We start from the raw sequence: 19,375 nt of genomic DNA on the forward strand, positions 1-19,375 counted from the left end.
ACTTAATTTTCCTTTTGCTTTCTGTCTCCAGCTGCTTCCTTGATACATTTCGGTACTTCTAAGGATAAATGATAAATAATAAACTTATTTTAATCCACTTATTTTGCTGGAGGCTCTATTAAGAAATACATTGAAAGCTGCACAATGACACAGGTCTGCAATTCTAGCCACTCATGAGGCTGAGGCAGGATAATTGCAAATTCAAGGCTAGCCTGAGCAACTTATGAGACCCTGCCTCAAAATAAAAAATAAAGAGGGCTGGGGATGTAGCTGAGTGGTAAAGAGACTCTGGGTTAAATCCCCAGTATCCACCCCTTCCCCCTGCAAAATTGAACTACTAACCCTCTACATACTCTCAGGTTCCAGAACTTTAAATGGAGATAACTATACTACCTGCATTACGGAGCTGCTAGGAATTTTAATTTAGAACTTTTTGCAGCACAGAGCAACTGCTAATAAATATCATCTGTTATTATTTCAACATGAACATAATTTTATGAATTATTTTCTGCTCTCTGAAGCATTTTGCAGTACAGAAAAAAAACGATGGTTTCCAGAACAGCCTTCCCAACTATGATTAACATAGATTAACACAAAGTGGTTTCATGCCCATGTATTGAAAGCTGGGCTCCCTCCCCTGCCTCCCAGTTTTCCTACAAAAGCCCTGAAGGTACAGTTTGAATCTGAGAAGTACAGTCGTTAAAATCTCACTTGCTAGTTGAGAGAAATGCAAAGAAGCAAAAGAGACTTTGTGTCTGAGCAGTGGTGTGTCTGAGCTCAAGCTCATTATCATGGTGCCTTAAACACTTCCTGGACAGATGAGTCATGCTTCCTGGAACTGTCTGTCAAAGGAAGTTAGCTTCTAGGACTTTGGCCTCTTTCTTAGAGCTCAGAGATAAGCCATTACAATTCTGAGGACAGCTGCAATTCTAAAACATAAAGAATAGCAAGAATATACTGAACAATTCAGTATACATTTTAATACCAGATAGAAGTCTAGCACTCTACTGGAATGATCTGCCTTCAAAAGAAGTTTAGAATGAAGTGTATTTGTTAGTGTATCCATTAGTTAATTAAGCCCTAGTCTTTGTAGTGTCATTAAGTGTGGCAAGAGGCATTTTATACAAAATACTGGCTCCAAAGTTACCTGGGTAAAATGTGACCTGTTTAATTACAAATAATTAAAAAGGGAGATGTTTATCTCAGTGTGATCAAAATCCCATCCTGTTTCAAAAAGAAATGCTATTTTTTTTCTGAGCATCCCTGGCAATGAAGAATTTTCATGTGTTTGCATTAATTTGGTGCTGTTAGTGAGGGAAAGGCACTAGCCTTCAAAAGAGAGCTTTGGGACTCAAAGAAACTCTGTTTCTGCTCTCGGTATTTGCTCAAACAGGAATAAACAATAATTAAACTGACAACTTCCAAACTACCTTTAAACCAGTAATGATCCCATCACATGCTCCAAACCTGAAGTTGTTCTATCCTTCTGTCTCCCTTCCTGGTTTGTTTTCACTTTGCCTTCTTCCTCAGGCAGGCCAAAGTCAGCAAATTCACATGGAGTCCCTTCTGCCATCTAAACAGGCCCTGATATGAGAAAGAATGCATTGGTTCCAATGAAAACTTTTAAATATTGGTAATCATTATTGTGACTTTTGGTTAACTACCTCAATTTTCTACTTTCTAAATTGAAATATTTGGGGGAAAAATAATGACATAGTTACCTTTCAGTTTCCATACCATTTATTTAATGGGCTTTCTCTTCTCTTGCTGACTTGGAAAAGGGCCTGGGTAACAGGACTTTAGGTCTCTCCAGCTCAAGGTTCTGGGATTTCATGTTGTTCTATCACCCAGATTGTTCTGTATTCAACAAGTCCATGTGCAGCTGATGGGGAGGCTTTTAGGAATCAGAATAATACTAATAATAAAATGGTTAGTGTTTCTCTGTGGGTGGGACAATTGGTGGAGGAAAGGCTGCAGTTTATGGAACAAAGTGTCCATTTGTACACAAGAGACCACTGTTGGCTTTTTCAAAGCATTTCACTTACCACTGGGGAGGGAGGGAATTAGGCACTCAATGTGCCATCAGTGGCTATCAAAACTTAAGTTGATAGGAGGTCTTTAGTCCCTGAACATCTAAAGGAATTATTTTTGAAATATATAATTAGCCTAATTAATAATATAAACCTAGTTACGATAGAAAAGAGATATGAAGGACAAAATGATTTTAAACTAATGCTGAAGCAGATTATCTTATATGATAACATTTTAATGAACTAGTGTTGATGTATGATCCTAAATTAAAAGAGATTATGGAGGTAGACAGCATAATATTGTTAGTAGACCAGTTGGGTATCTGATAGCTTAAAAGGATATGAAATTCTAAGCTTGGAAAAACATTAGCAATGCATATTTATATTACTCTGCCCATAGGTCCCCAAAGGTAATGCTTTAAAAATAAATTTATCTAATCACAAAGGAATACATAGTTATTGCAAGAAATTAGAAAAACAGAAAAACTTAGCTGTATTAAAAAGAAGTTATAATGCTATCAGTATTATTTGATGCTATTTATTTGCTGTGGTTTCTCTGCATATATTTATTTTCTTTTAACATTCAAAGATTATTTTGTACATATGATCCTAAAATGACTTATTTCTAGTTTGTGGACTTATTTATTTGCCATGTTATTTTCAGCATTACACACTCCACTGTCACCATGGAGCCACCAGCTCCTACCACCAAACACTTAGAATCATCTAAATTTTTGCTGTTATAAATAATTATGAGATTAACATCTTTGCATTTAAATGTTTGCCGACACCCGTGATTAGACATTGATTTTAAAAATGAAAAGACCAAAATCAGGCTTTGTGGCTTCTAGTATGAGTAATGCACAGAAAGCAGAAATAAACACGTAAGAGTGGGTAACAATTATCACACAGAAGGGCGACAGTATGGTCTGGGTTTGAGACAGCTCTCTAATTCAGAGTCACACAGAGAAACTCAGAATGTGGTCTCTTAAATGCGGTGTTCCTTGCTCTCATGAAAAGCCCAGCATTATGAGTAATTATTAATTTTAGATGGATATTTCATATTTCCTGCCCCACCCTGTCAGCACATGGCAGTATGGCTTCTTCTGTGACTGGAGAAAATGCATGTAAGCCTGTATATGAGAGGCACTTGTGAGTGACATGGGTCTAGCTGAGTGAGGGGAGGGGACTTGGCCTCTCCAGGGTCATCATCAAGCCCTCTTGGGCCTATCACTCTTGCTTGACTGCCTTTCTCTTGGACCTTAGCCTAATTTACCCTCTTCAACTTAGTTTTATACTCACACCCCCCCCCCCTTGGGTCTCCTCATCCACAGTGGGAACCCTGTACCCTGCTGTGTGATTCTTCTTTGACTCTGTGCTGTTGTTCCAGGAACATTTCAAAATCTTTAAAATTTAAAGCAAGCTGTGAGTGTTCAGGGTTTATTAAGGTGTGTGTAAACTTCAGCAACACCACACTTGAGCCTTATTCTCATGAACCAGCTCCACAGATCCTGCTACAGTTGTGGTGTGGAGTTAGGAAGATCTGAGCAGGCTCACCAAGAATTCGCCACCCCTTTTGGAGCTCCAGTAATTAAGGCTCTGGAGCTGCAGGGTGGGGCAGGCCAGCAAAGGGAGAGGAGGCTGCAACAGGAAAAAACATCGTTGCTTTAGCATATAGGGCCACTTTTCTTACCAATTGATTCTCCCTCACCTACCTCACCATGGTAGCCATGAGAGCTTCTGATTTCCTATTCTCTTTGCTCCCATCCGCTGGCCTGATCATCATCCTCCCTCAAAATCCAACACATTCATCATGCTTATCTCTGTCCCACTCAGGATGATTTGCATTGGGCTGAACATCCAGCACGTCAGGCATGGCCTCAGTGTCCACACAAAACCAGGTTGTCATAGCAACACACTGCAAGTAGGGGCTATCCATTTCCTCGTTTGATTCATTGCTTCCCCATCGGCCCTGTCAGTGATCATTTCTGTGAAGTGTTTTATATGAGTCAGCCTCAGTTCTCTATACTCATCATATTTCTTTTCTCAAAGCTATTTTGGGGGAGTTTCTTTGGAAAGAATGCTGGTTCCCTTTGCCTCTGCCCAAAAGTTAGAATAACATTTCGAGCACATTCTACATGGCAGGCCTCATTCGTACTAAACCTGTTACATAGTTTGTCTCATTTGTCACAACCTTATGAGGTATGTGCCATGATGATGCCAAATTCATAAAGAAAGTAATTTTCACAAGATTATGTTCTAAGCACATTTTAGAGCTAGACTGGAAACCCTGCCCTTTCATGACCAGTTTGACTATTCTCTAGTATGACCCTGTAAGTGAATGATTTTTCTGCTTCTGTTTAAGATATAATCTTCTATCAGTTACCTGATTTCAAAAGCCTCCTAGGAAATCATCGAGTCTAATTCTCATAAATACAACTAGCTTCTTTACATTGACTAGAATATTCCCTGCCATGATGGTGGATTCATTACTATACCCAAAATTCCTCCTCACAGCAGATGAATTCTTTTAATTATCTATTTAACCCTAAAGGATAAAACTTTCACTGGAATTGTTAAAGGCTGCTAATAGGAAACGGGCTGATTTTTTTTTTTTTCTGGAAGTTTCTCCTATTTTAGTGATCATCTAAAAGAAACTTTAGATTCACTTCTTCTATGTGGACTATGTTAAAGTTTTGAACTGCAAGGCCCCTCCCCCCTTTTCTCTTCTCTTTTTTGCAGCCTGGAGTGTGCAAGGATTCTACCGTGAACTATGACCCCCCCCCAGTCCTAATTTTTAAAATTAATCTTCCATTATTGAAAAAAAAAAGAAGTTCCTTCCAGAAAAACTTCTAGGAAATAAGAAAAAATACTTAGAAGAAGTCTGAATTAGGTCTGAATTACATTTCAATCTGAAATAGAAAGGGCTGGCTGGGGATGTGGCTTAGTGGCATAGCACTGGCCTAGCAAGTATGAGGCCCTGCCTTCAGTTCGTAATACTGGGGGGGGGGGGAAGCTGAGTTTTTACTCACTGTGATTCTAAAATGAGTTTTTAAAAAGCCAGTGTATACATCTGTTGCTCATTTGGACAATTAATTATAATTTTCATTCACTATAGTTACAGATTTTCAAAGTCATAAACAACAACAAAGAGATACTTTATTTCTGTTCTTATAATTCCTAAAGTTGACTTCTCCTGAAGGAATAGAAAGAGGTGTGTATGTTAGGTGGGTCTGGGTCTTTTCTCACTTAGAACTTGACTTCCAGGGATTCCTAAAGTTCCTACAAACAAAACCCTTCATCTTGAGAGAATAGGACTATCTCTGCCCATGATTGACCACACTGTGTCTCCAGTTTTATTTGTATCTTTCAACTTGTTTGGGTCCTTAATGTTTAGAATGTGTCTATGGATCATTTCATACTGCAACAACCAGAGTCTAAAGTCACTAATGGTCTAATGAAATATATTTTTACAAATTATCAACTCCCTGCCAAGGAAGTGGATAGACATTGGTAAGTGTGGCTTAGGCAAGAGATTTCCTTCCTCTTTGTGTGTCCTAAGAGTGGTTAAGATATTGGGGGCCTGGATTGGGGTAAGGGGGAATCTAAGCCACAAAAATTTTGAGTAGTCAGTCTCCTTAAGAGAAAAACAAGAAAGATTCTACACAGATTTTATAGTGTACGAATCTCCACCTTGGTAGATATATTTAATGGCCAACTTGAAAATGTAATTATCATTTCTGTATTTTTTAAAAAAATATCTCTAAATATAATTATACAGATTAGATCTGCATATTCAAAGTAAGAATCTCAGTTGTTCCCTTCTTAGTTTCTTCTAGTTTCCTTTAAATGAACTTAGCTAGAAATTCAAGTATTTTTTACTCAGTGTAGATTTCTGGCTCTCTAAAAGTAGAAGAAACCATGCTTTCACCAGGTCCAAGCTGGCAAACTTGCCCGTAGTCTCGCAGTGAGTCACAGCTGGAATGTCCTGTGGTTAACATTCTGCTCTGAAAACAGAATCAAGAGCAGCAAGACACCAACAGGTTTCCATGGTAACCTGTATTTGTGTACTTTGAAAAATGACTGTTACTTTTTGTGCGGTAAATTTACGCGGGAATGAATTGTGAAGGTTGACGTTAGCCATCTGTGTGAATATACACACAAAAAACCCTGATTTAATTAAGTGTAAATGTTAAAAGGACATAAAACCGGGGGTATGGGTTTTTTTTCCCCTCTCCTGAGGCGTTGTTCTACACTAATTAATTCATTAATTTATTTGACATTATATGTCAGCGTTTTCAAGCATTTATTGGTTATTTATTTCAGTGAATCATTCCTTCCCCTCCAAAGGCAAAAAGAAACTAATTGTCATTCGTCAGTGTTCCCCAAACCCACTGCCTTTGCCCCCCACCCTCTGATCCATTCACAACGTGTTATTTAAGATCACTGAACAGCTAGGAGGCAGGGCTTTCCTTCCATGAAGTAATCCCACCGGAAGGAAGGAAGGGGAAAAAAAAATCCCCTCACAGTCATGTGAAAATGTCACATCTTTTAACCTTGCCGCACTGGGAGGCAAAAAAACACTGCATTGTTCATGACCTTGAGGAGAATCAAAATATGATTCCTCAGTGTTTTGCCTCCAATACTTTGTAAGATTCATGGAGCTTGGGTGTATATGGAAATGTTACCTTCATTTTTGTTGGATAAAGATGAAATCGTTTCAGCTTTGTTCACTAAAACTGCAATCCAGAGTTCAGAATGAGCCCTTCAGGGTGGAAGATAAGAAAGTATTTTCTTACTTTTTATGTTTCTACTTGGGAACAGAATGTTTATTTATTTATTTATTTTTTTGTCTTTGGTTTCCAAGTGGACTTCATGTAACAGACTTAATAAAAACTCTGAAGCTGAGACACTCTGCAGTAAAGCAGTGATTTAGAAGCACAGAGATTGCAATGGTGGCCTCCCCGCCACCACTTCACCCCTGCATTACAGGGGTGAAGCCTGAGCTCTGAGCTCAAGGACTTTGTTTTTCTTTTTAAAAATGTTATGGCTTGTTATTGTTTCCCCCCTGTATTCTCCCTCCCTCATCATGGCTTAATATGTACAACATCAAAAACTTGATATGAAACACACGTTTCTGAAGCAGTAGTTTTGTTTTGTTTTGTTTAAAGAAAACTAAAGTGATAAACCTAAAAAACACAGCTCATCTTAATTCAGTTTGCTGACAAAGCTTAGATTTCACACTGAGAGGTGAACAGAATGGATGTCTCAGTTTCTCTTTTGAAATCTCTGCTGACCTTCCCCCAAATCTCACCAACATGTGTGCCTGATAAATAGCTAAGAGACCTCAGGGAGACAGATCAAGATTTAGAAATCTGATTTATTATGACCTTGGACAAGGCTCCACCTTGTTCCCCTTTCTTTCTTTGATTTTTAAATATATTTTTTACTTATAGGTGGACACAATACCTTTATTCTATTTATTTATTTTTATGTGGTGCTGAGGATCAAACCCAGCACCTCATATGTGCTAAGCAAGCACGCTACCTATCACTGAGCCACAATACTGGTTCCTTTTTCTATGAAGTGGCCACAAAGGGTCCAGACCCTTTCCTGCCTACCAGGATTAGGTTGAAATTGAGGACTGTATGAAGCTAATGCCTATCTAGCTATATAGGAGTCAAGGAGTAGTGCAGATTAAATCCTTAAATGCAGTTGTAGGGAAATTGTTGTGCCCATTCATTGGAGATGTATTGAGAAACTGCCCTTTAATGCTCTGCTCTAGGTGGAGAGAGGAAAGCCAGAGGTATTCTGTCTTGTAAGAATCCACAATCAGTTAGGGGCAACAAGAGGCCTCCCCTGTGACTATAATACAAGATAATGCGACCATTTGCACATGAAAGGCGCTAAAGGGTTTCAAAGGAAAACTTAATTTATGCCTGAGTGTGGGGATTAGGGACGCTTCACAGAGGTACTCTGTAAAATTTGGTTAAAAAGTGTTCCATACTTGATATGTTTCAAACTAGTTTTTATCATAACATTTCATTAAATCAAAGTGATTTGGTCAGTTTGCAATTTACTGAATCCAGTTACCCACTGATAATGTAAACTCACATATAGTCCTACATATATACATACTTTTCAAGAGACTATTCAAGGAGGGTCATGCATCTGTCCTCAGATATTTTCCATTTTAAGGCCACAGGAAGCTAATCCCAAGGGCAACTGGAACAAAGTGTTTAATGTGGACATCAAAGGGACTAAGAGAAATTATAATGATCTTCCTCAGGAGAAGCCCAACCTTTTGGACTGGCATTGTCTTTCCCAAGTAAAGAGAGACTGTTTTCTTGTTTGTTAATTTTTAATTTGGAGATCTGTGTTTGATGAGGTTATTCAATGATGCAGATAAACCGGGTGCACAACGTTTGTAGAAATACCTCCATTAAAAAAAAAAATGGGTAAAGACCTCATCAGTCTAAACATGAAAAAAAAAAATCTTTAGCCTCAAGATCCCAAAATAATAAAAATAACCCAAACTAAGACAATTACTCAAAGCACAACTTTTCACTATCAGTTATAAAAATAATAGGAGTCATAACTGACAAAATTCCATTGAGAGAAACATCTGTAAACAGCAGGTGAGAGGGTAATTTATTATAAATTCTCTGGTGTGAAATTTAATACTAGTATAATAAGAGCCACAAAAGATTATATTCTGACTAATTCCCTTTATTGGAATGTTTTTAAAGAAACATTTAAACATCGAATATTTATGCTGGCAAAATTTGGTTATATGTTAAATGAACAAAATCAAATGAGAATGCAAATCCTGCATTTAATGCCACAGTTAAAAATGTTTACACAGACTATTTATTGACATGCTTGGTGAAAAACAGAATATAATTAGATATGTAGCCCAAACTTATACAGACACACATACCTGCACAAATTTATTATATGTGTATCTATAGACAGATAGATACACATACATGTACAAGTGAAAAAGATTGGCCAAAATAAATTTCTAGTACTAACAATATATTAACAGTTTTATTTTCAGTGTGATTAATCTTTATGTTTTTCTTTTTCATACCTTCTTAAAATGTCTGTTGTTGTTGTTGTTTGTTTGTTTGGTAAGGGGGATTGAACTCAGGGGCCCTTAACCACTGAGCCATATCTTCAGCTCCCCACCTTTTTTTTTTTGAAATAGGTTTTCCCTAAGTTGCTTAGGGCCTTACTAAGTTGCTGAGGCTGGTTTTGAATTCAGAATTCTCCTGCCTCAGCCTCCAGAGTCACTGGGATTATATGCGCACATCACTGTGCCTTGCTCTAAAAAGTCTTGTTTTTTTTTTTTTTTTTTTTTAAAGGAGAGAAGGAGAGGGGGGGGGGATCTTTTTTGTAGATGGACACAACACAATGCCTTTATTTTTATGTGGTGCTGAGAATCCAACCCAGGTCCCGCCTGTACTGAGCGAGCGATCTACCGCTGAGCCACAATCCCAGCTCAAATGTCTTGTTTTTTAAAAAGATTTTTTGGTGCATTACAGTTATACATAAAGCTGGGTTTGCTTTGATATACCCATACATGCATGGACTGCAATTCGTTTTATTTCAGGCCCCTGTACTTCCTCTTTTCTCTCTTTCTCCCTCCTCTGTTCCTCTTCTTCTACCCTACTGGTCTTCCTTCTGTTTTTTTAAATTGTTTTAAAATTAATAATTGATTAATTAATTGGTGTTTTATAGATATACATAAAGGTGGACTGTGATATATTTATCTAGGAACATAGGATAATTTGTTCAATTTCATTCCTTAGTTCCTCCCTTTTCCAGTTCCTCCTGTCTTCACTCAACCCCCTTCCTCTATGACACTGATCTCTCTTCTGTTTTCATGAGATCTGCCTGCTCCTCCTTTCCTTCTTATTTTACTCAAGCTTCTGCATATGAAAAAAAAATTAATTCTTGGCTTTCTGAGTCTTGCTTACTTCACTTAGCATGATGTTCTTTAGTTCCATCCTAAACTGTGTGATTTTTTTTACAGTTAATAAGGGTTTTATTGACAAATTTATAATTTAAAATTATAATAGCTGCTATTCATTGAGCATCTTTTATGTGTCAATATATAAAGGCAGCTCATTCAGCCCACCATTCTGTACCTGGATTATATTTAGACTTTCTGCATTGACATAAAACTAAAATTAACAGTCAGATTTCCAAATTTATTGGCCTTAGGAATCAGATTCATCTCAAAGCCCTCTTTACACAAATTTCTATTCTTAAATTAAGCCTCCTGTATCCAACCCACTTGAGCAGATTTTCCTTACTTTGAAGCAGGAAAAGTTTTTGCTACACAAATACACTTGGTCTTTTTCCTTCAACAAACCACATGAAATATTGTTACATTGGAAAATGTTTCTGATTTCAGCTCTATGATGGATCAAATCGGATTGGGCGCTACTGCGGAGCAAACATTCCCTCGCCAGGGAGTACCACAGGCTCCAAACTTCAAGTGCTGTTCCATACAGATGGGGTTGGTCATCATGAGAAAGGATTTCAAATGCAGTGGTTCATTCATGGTAAGTCCTGTGCTGATCTTTACTGCATTGTAGTTGTTGCTTAACCAAGAATTGTTCCCTTCCCAATTCTGTCCTTAGAAACAATACCATCAACACCTAAGGGAACCAGAGTAGTAATTTAGTGCTAGGTAAGAGAAATTTTTCTCAGACATTGATAGAGGTTGAAGAGTTAAATTCTTTTAAAAAAATATTTTTAGTTGTTGTTGGACACGATATATTTATTTATTTATTTATTTATTTATTTATTTATTTATATGTGATGCTGAAGATTGAACCGAGTGCCTTGCACATGCTAGGCAAGTGCTGTACCTCTGAGCCACAATCTCAGCCCCAAATTCTTTTTTTAAAAATGTCCAATGGGTATTTTTATTTTTAATTTTTTAAAAATTAATTAATTTACTTTAATTAGGTATATATGACAGAGAATGCATTTTGATTTATTGTATGCAATTGCAGCACAACTTTTCATTTCTATGGTTGTACATGATGTAGTGTCATGTCATATGTACAGACATACATGTACCTAGGGTGATGATGTCCACCTCATTCCAGCATCCTTCCTGCCCCCATGCATTCTTCCTCCCCTTTCTCCCCTTTGCCCAATCAAGTTCCTCAATTTTTACCATGCCTCCCCCATCCCTGTTATGGATCAGCATCCACTTATCAGAGAGAACATTCGACCTTTGGTTTTTTGGGTTTGGCTTACTTCACTTAGCATGATATTCTTCAGCTCCATTCATTTACCTGCAAATGCCATAATTTTATTCTCTTTTAATGCTGAGTAATATTCCATTGTGTGTATATACCACAGTTTCTTGCTTTATTCATCCATTGAAGGGCATTTAGGTTGCTTCAGTAAGAGCAACATTCTGAGAGGGTTCATAGAGGAGAGTGATGTCAAAGATGGAAAGAATTTGGATAGCTGCTTAAGTAGGCACAATGATAAATGCCTTTGAGAAAGAAGGAAGCCCACTGAAATGTGTGTATTTGGGTATAGCAAGCACACTGCAGGGTGGGATGGGAGTTTTGCAGGTACAACAGTAGAATAAGACCTAAAGTCCACCTTGACATTAAGCAGAGGAAGAAAGATAGGGACACATCAGAGAGATCTGGGAAGGGAAAGAGTGGAGCTGAGGGGAGGAACAGGGCAAAAATTTATGCTGAACAAATGAAGCCAGGTGTGCATTGCACCTGCCAAACAGGGTAGGGGCCCATTGGAGCCCACCGACATACTGGAAAAGTCACTTTTGTGTTTTATTTTATTTTTGGTATTGGAGATTGAACCTAGGGGTACTTTGCCACTTAATTATATTCCTTTTTTTAAATTTTTTAAAAAATTTTGAGACAGTTATTTCTAAGTTGCTGAGGGTTTCACTAAGTTTCTGAGGCTGGCCTCGAACTTGTACTCCTCCTTCCTCAGCCTCCCAAGTTTCTGGGATTACTACCATGCCTGGCTGAAAAGTAATTTCTTAAAAATGTGTTCCTTTTAGATATACATGACAGTGAGTGTATTTTAACATATTATACATACATGGAGTATAACTTATTCTAATTAGGATCCTATTCTTGTGGTTGTACATGATGTGGAGTACCCTGGTCATGTATTCATATATAAGGATAGGAAAGTCATGCCCAATTCATTCTACTGCTTCTCCTATTCCCATCCCTCCACCCTTCCCTTCATTCCCCTTTATCTAATCCAGTGGACTTCTGTTTTTCCCTCCCCACCCCCTTTATTGTGCGTTAGCACCTACATATCAGAAAGAACATTTGGCCTTTGGTTTTCGGGGGATTGGATTATCTCGCTTAGCCTGATATTCTCTAGTTCCATCCATTTACTGGCAAATGCTATAATTTTATTCTTCTTTATGGTTGAGTAACACTTCATTGTATATATATGCACTACATTTTCTTTATCCATTCATCTGTTGAAGGACACCTAGGTTGGTTCCATAGCTTAGCTATTATGAATTGAGCTACTATAAATACTGATGTGAGTGCATCACTGTGGTATTCTGATTTTAAGTCCTTTGGGTACAGGTCAAGGAGTGGGATAACTGGGGCAAGTGGTGGTTCCATTCAAGTTGAAAAGTCATTTTTAACAAGACATCTGAGACTTCAAGACTGATGCCCTGTGGGTCAGAGCTGAGGTTCTCAAAATGTGGCCCCCAAGAGCAGCAGCAGGATCACCAGGAACTTGTTAGAAATGCAAATTTGTGGCCCCCTGCCAGAACTGTTACGTTATAAACTCTAAGGTCCAATAATCTGTGTCTTAACTGGTCTCCCAGAAATTAAAGTTTGAAAACCACTAACCTAGGGTGATCTATCCTTTGTGGATATTATAGCTGCTCTTCTCAACCAAGATATTAGGACTCATTGGTTTATTTCAGTCAATGGAAGGGAGAAATGGAATTGTGATACAATACCTAGAATCAAGCACAATCACACAGTTGTCTAACCCGTGGTCCTATGGTCAAAACTGGAGGTAAACCTAAGTGTGCTGTGGTTGGCTCATGGAGTCTCAGAGCTACACACCAGTGCCTGTTACAGATACCCTGTTTATTAGGACATAATACTTTTCATTTACAATGGGTTTATATCCCAATAAACCCATTATAAACTGAAAATATCTAAGTTACTGAGGGTTTCACTAAGTTGCTGAGGCTGCCCTCAAACTTGTACTTCTCCTTCCTCAGCTTCCCAAGTTTCTGGGATTACACGTATGTGCTACCAAATCAAATATGCATTTAATACATCTGATCTGCTGAACATGGTAACAGCCAAGCCTACTTTAAACATGCTCAAAACATATTAACCCTAAAACTGGGCAAAAATCATCCTACCTGTAACATCTATTTTGTTATAATAAAGTGTTGAATATTAAATTCAAAATTCAAAGTATGATTTCTATCGGATGCTTATCACTTTCACACCATCATATTAAAAACATTTATTAACTCAAACCCTTGTAAGTCAGGGGACCATCTGTATATACTTAAAAGGGTTGGATCTTCTGAGGTTACAAATACTAAGTGTATTTCTGTTAAAATGTAAGTATGAGGTTCTCAACATTTAAAAACAGTCAGTGGTGATCCACAGAGATTCTTGTAGCTTAAAACATAGATGATGAATTCCTAAGGTAAATAGGCTATGATAATTAAGTTTGTGGAAGTTCTAGATTTTCCTCTTCATCAAGTAGGCAAGTTTAATCTTAGAATGGTCAACACTTTGGACTATTAATGTGAAAGAATTGGACCAATTCATTGCTACAGCATAGTCTTTAGTACTCTGGATTCAGAAACATGGTTATGATCCTAAGTAAAATAGAGACAATATGAGAGAACATAGAAAGGACAGAAAATCCTGGAAAATAACCCATTTTTCAATGGCTAGGGATATTCTTCTCCAGAGCAGTGTTCCTTAGTTTTTTCATGTGCACAGAATTGCTCCCTTCTTTCCTTCCTTTTTTCTTTTTCCTCTCTCTCTTTCTTTTTTGCTGTGCTTGGGATCAAATCCAGGGCATTTTACATATGAGGCAAGGACTCTCCCACAGAACTACACCCCCAGCCCTCACTGGGCATCTTGTAATAAGAAAGGTTCTGATTTAAGAGGCCTGTGAACCTGCATCTCTAGTAGGATCCCAGGTGATGCCAATGGTGCTGCTCTCTTGACCTCACTTTGAGGAGCAAGGCAAGAACAGGTGTGAAGCCCGGAGAAATGAAAGGTAGGAAGGCATTATCCTTAGGACTGATGAATCCTGAGGTGTTCCAAGGGCACATTGTCCTAACAGTTTGTTTAATGGCAGTAGGATGGTAACTGTGATACCTGCAAGAGAGAACTACTATTTCAAAGATACAAAGGGGAGGAAACTTTCCCAGGGGAGAAGTTATGAAGGGAAGTGCTAACCTGGGCTCAAGATCTCAGGAGGTGTCCTAATCCTGGAGCCATATTGGAATTACCAAGAAGTTTCAAAAAGTACCCATTCCTGGGTTCCAACTCTCAGAGCTGGATTCAGTTGGTCAGTGGCTGATGATGGATACATTTTTAAAGACTCCCTAGGTAACTTGGCCTTGCAGTCAGGATGAGTTTCAGAAGCAGTGATTTTGCTGGTTGTATCTTGCAGCGCAGGCTGTGTGGCCATACTAGCCCCTGGCCTTCCTGAGAACCTGATCAAATGGTCCTTGTTGGCTACACCCAGATGACTGCATCACTGGGTTCTTCTAGCCAACATAATGGAATCCTCGGATGAAAGCTCTTAGTTTTTACTGGGAAAAGTTTTTCTACCAGTTCTGTTTGGAATCTGCCTTCTTTTGGGAGAGTCAAAGGCACCCTCTGTCTATTCTCTTTTCCTGTTTACTGTTTCAAAACTTTCCCCCAGTTGCTGAAAACTCACTAAACTTGGAGCCAGAGTTGTGCAACAACATTTTGCTAGTTGGGACCAAAACTGGAAGAAAAAAAAAAAGTTTAACTCTGTGTTGCCCATTTAATTATACTTGGTAAGCATCTTTTGGAAGGGGATTGCCAGTAGCTTATATATGTGCAAAATTAACTGTGATGTATACTGCATTTGTGCAATGCCACAAGTACACAAAGTTTATGATCCTCATCTGAACTGTGTAACTGCAGAATTACAGCCCTTAAGGAGACTGGGTTGCTGAGCAGTGGCCACAATAGGTGAATCCCATAAGGCAGGGACTCTGGCAGGCAAAGGGGCCACACCGTCTTTCCTCATGCAAATCCTTCATACTTCATAAAAATGTATTTTAAGTAGGGTCTCAAATAATTGGAGCAGTATGGTAAGTGGTGGAACTCTGACTCTGGAATAAAATACAAAATGCAGAATAAATGTTAAAGTTATAGTCATGAATTGCTTAATGATGGGGATATATTCTAAGAAATGCAGTTAGCCAGATTCATCATTTTATATGAACAATGTAGAGTATATTAACGCTAAATGAAACAGCTACCATGTCACTTAGTAATGTAATCTTATGGGATCACCATGGTATATGAGGTCCAATGTTGACTGAAATTCATTATGTGGCACATGACCATATTCTCCATTTATAAATGCAGTAGTTATATTCGTGACTGTGTTTGTATATGTGTATATGAATGTGTATAATCCATCAGCAGAAAAAAAAATCAAAACAACAGTCTCTTTACTGCTCCTCTAAGTGTCTGCCCAGAATAACATAGAGGGCTCAGGACTCTTCAGACTGACTTAGCCCAAGATGTTCTTTCTCATTTGGTCACAGCAAGTGAATTTAAGCTCTACTGACATAAAATAACAGTTTATTCTGAATCAAATATGAGTGACCATAGCCCAGGAACACAGATTCAAGTTATCTTGAATGATATATTCTGCCATAAAAGAGGCTGCTTGAACTTTTGTAGTCACAGAACAACAACAAATAAAATAAATTAATATATGCCAATGAATTGGTGGTAGCATCAGGTAGACAGTCCACAGGAAGGCAGGGAAATCTCTTCCATAGGTTTGTTTCAGATGTGATAGCATCTTAGCTTTAGGGTTATGGAGGCTAGAGGTCTGCCAAGCTTAGTGATACATTCTGAAAAGCTCCTCCATTAGTTATAAGGATGTTAAGTCAGACATCAAAGATAAGGTACATGGCTATGAAAGTGTCTAAGATATCTCAAGGTAACTTTGGCTCTTGACCCTTAACATTCAAATCAGCTAAGGTCAAGAAGTCTGCAGAATCTTTAACACATTTTCTTCAGAAAACATCAATCCCCAACTCCTGGTCCCTTTTCATCAGCATCACATTTGTGGACTTTTCTCCTCTTGCTCTTTTTCGAAATATGCACTAAACACTGGGGGCTGGGGGCTGGGGGGTGGGGGTAGGGGCGGGGGGGTGGGGCTATGCAGAGAGCTCAGAATGTACGATGACATCATTTCCTGAGCATTGCTGTTGAAGAAGAATTCCTATATATTGTATTCATTTTGCTAACTAATAAATAAATCCGTTTACCAAATGTGCTCCTTTGTCAACTGCACAAGTCTTCTATTTACTTTGAGAAAATGGATCTACAAATGGGCTTTCTCTGTGGCCCATTTTGAAGTGGCTCTGTAGATGTGCGATGAAGCCACACTGCCCTGCCTTTATGCAGGTCCTCAAAGAGAGTCCCACCCTGGGAATAAAGAAATGGCCACAGTCAAGATAATCGGTTCACAGTGTTCGGCATTGAAGGCTTTGTTGGGAGGCTGAATTTGGCCTTGGGAGCCTCTGTCTGGGATGTTGAAGGGCATATAGAATTTTCCACAAGCTGTGTGAATAGGGGCCCCCCAGCCAGCTGTGCAAACCCCTCCTCTCTTCTGCTCCCGGGGTCGCCTTTCACTTAGCAACAGAATCCAGCCTACAGACAAAGTCAAGGAGCTTTGTGAAGGAAAGAGTGACATTTGCAAAGGAAGCCTGCACTTCAGCTGAGAGCTCTTAGGGCCCAGTGATCAGGAGGTGATGTCACTCTGGACTTCCACAAAGGGAAGAGTGGCCTTTTCTTGGGGAAATAGATGATGTCAGCCTCCCAAATGGGAGTTGTATGTTTTATCATCTTTTTAGCTATTTGTGAGATTTTTCAATCCGTTAGAATTTTCAGAAATTGGTTTGGGGAGAACTTTCTTTTGTTATTTTTATGTTGGTGCTGGGTATGCAAGTCCTGTGCAAGTGCTTTACCATTGGGATATATCCCCAGCCTAAGAAAGAATATTTTAAAAATCATCAGGAACCTCCATGACCATTCTCTGTTAGAAAGTGAGCAAGCATCTTCTTGGCTGCCTTTGGACATGTACCAAAGGCTTCCTACAAACCTGTTTTAGGACACCAGCAAGGAACCTCCATGAGGTCAGCCATGCCTCTCTTCAACCTTTGTTCCAATTTTCTCCCTCAAATGGTCTTTCAGTAGTTTTTGTTTGTGGTTAGTCTTTTGAGAGAATTCCTTTGAATTTGTCATTTGTATTCCTTTAGGTGACTTAGAGATGTGAAGTTTTGGGGTTCACTCTTTGGGATGAAGATTTTATCTGTTGTAATGTCCTTATCCCTTTGTGTTCCATACTCAGATGCTGGGTCATCAGCTTTAGGGTGTGAGGGTGAGTCAGCTGGGCTTGTCCTCTGAAGGGCAGACAGCTTACAGCTGTGAATCATGTTACATCGATGACACATAACCTCTATGAGCAGGTCTTTATTGACAACAAGATTCTTATTCAATCAATCATTCAACCAACCCACCAGCATGCATTTATTCATTCACTCTCAGACCCTGGGCTTGGGGTTTGGAATATAGAGTATTAGTTTGCTCAGGCTGACATAACAAAATGCCACAGTTAAGGTGGCTTAAACAACAGAAATTTACTCTCTCAGTTCTGGAACCTGGAAGTCCAAATCCAAGGTTCTGGCAGCGTTGGTCTCTCCTGAGGCCTCTCTCTTTGGTTTGCAAATGTTCAGTTTATTGCTGTGCCCTCACACGGCTTTTCCTCTATGTACACCCATCCTGATGTCTTGTGTGTCCAAATTTCCTCTTCTTATAAGGACAGCAGTCAGATTGGATTAGGACTCATTCTTACAGACTCATTTGACCTTAATCACTTCTTAAAGGCCTGTCTTTAAATATAATCCTATTCTGAGGCCTGGGGGTCAGGACTTCCATACATGAATTTTGGCAGGGATGTAGTTCAGCCCCTAACAGAGAGGAGGGAGATGGGATCCTTGTCAGTCATCTAGCAGGGGAGACAGACTAGCCAAGGATTAGAAATACATTGAGATCCATCATACAATGAGTGGGATTGCAGGTAGGGGTATCCAAATTTGTCTGAGGAGAGCTTGAAGTTCCCCTCAGGCAGCTTTGATATTTGAGCTGAGTTTTAAAAAAATAGACAAGAATTGATCAGACAAATATCTGGAAGAAGAAGGCATTTCTAAGTAGAGGCAGGAGGCCTGAGAACATACTAGCCTTCCAAAGGAGAAGTATCTCAGCTGGACTTCTAGCTTTGTGGGGAGTATCACCTCCAAGGAGGTGCTTGGGGTGTAAAAAAGTCTTACTCTGTAGTGTATAAAGCAAAGCTAAATACAGTACATAAGAGATATAAGCATATCTGGGTATTAAATTACCATGGGTGAGAATTTGGAAAAAAATCTTGAAAGACTCCTTAGGGTATTGATAATAAACAGTAATCAAAAAAAGAGTGATAGAAGTTGAGGCAGGACAGATTGTCAAAAAGGTACAGTGCAAGAACTTGGATTTTTTTTCCTGCCATTGACAAAAGACCTCAGATTCTCCCACCTCCCCATACTGAAGAGCAAATCCTAGAGTCTTGGGCAAGATAGTTAAGTGCTCTATCACTGTGCCATACCCCCAGCTCTCCATGGACGGCATGAGCTAAAAGACTGACTTGTTAGAAAACTTCTGTACTAGAGCTAAAGAAAGAAATTGAGTACAGGGTGAGGTCAAATATTAAACAGATATTTGGAAAGTGAGATAGGCAAATGAGAAAGCAGAATATAATCATGAATCTGAGTCAAAAAGAGAATCGTAGACAGCTCCCACATTTTGTATTAAATGATTTGGTGTGTATTGTTGCCATTATTTATATGTTGGGGATCCTGGAAGGAGACCAAGAGTGAGTAGAAATAATGAACTCCAATTTGAATATGCTGAACTTGAGATGCCTGTGAAATGTTCAGAAGATGTGTCCTTTAGGCAATTGTTCATGTGTGTATGTGAAAATAAAAACTTGGGGACAGAGAAAGAGATTTC

The 19,375-nt window shown here is 38.8% G+C and overlaps 1 protein-coding gene across 1 annotated transcript in view; it reads left to right on the top strand.

Annotated features, from left to right (window-relative positions):
• Window positions 1–19,375, top strand: part of Cubn (cubilin) — a 268,053-nt gene that overhangs the window by 89,445 nt on the left and 159,233 nt on the right. The window contains exon 28 of the mRNA XM_078023361.1: window positions 10,453–10,603. Coding sequence (XP_077879487.1) covers window positions 10,453–10,603 — 151 coding nt within the window. The remainder of the gene's footprint in view (window positions 1–10,452; window positions 10,604–19,375) is intronic.

The sequence above is a fragment of the Ictidomys tridecemlineatus genome, chromosome 10 (genome assembly GCF_052094955.1).
Source record: "Ictidomys tridecemlineatus isolate mIctTri1 chromosome 10, mIctTri1.hap1, whole genome shotgun sequence".
Classification (NCBI taxonomy): Eukaryota; Metazoa; Chordata; class Mammalia; order Rodentia; family Sciuridae; genus Ictidomys; species Ictidomys tridecemlineatus.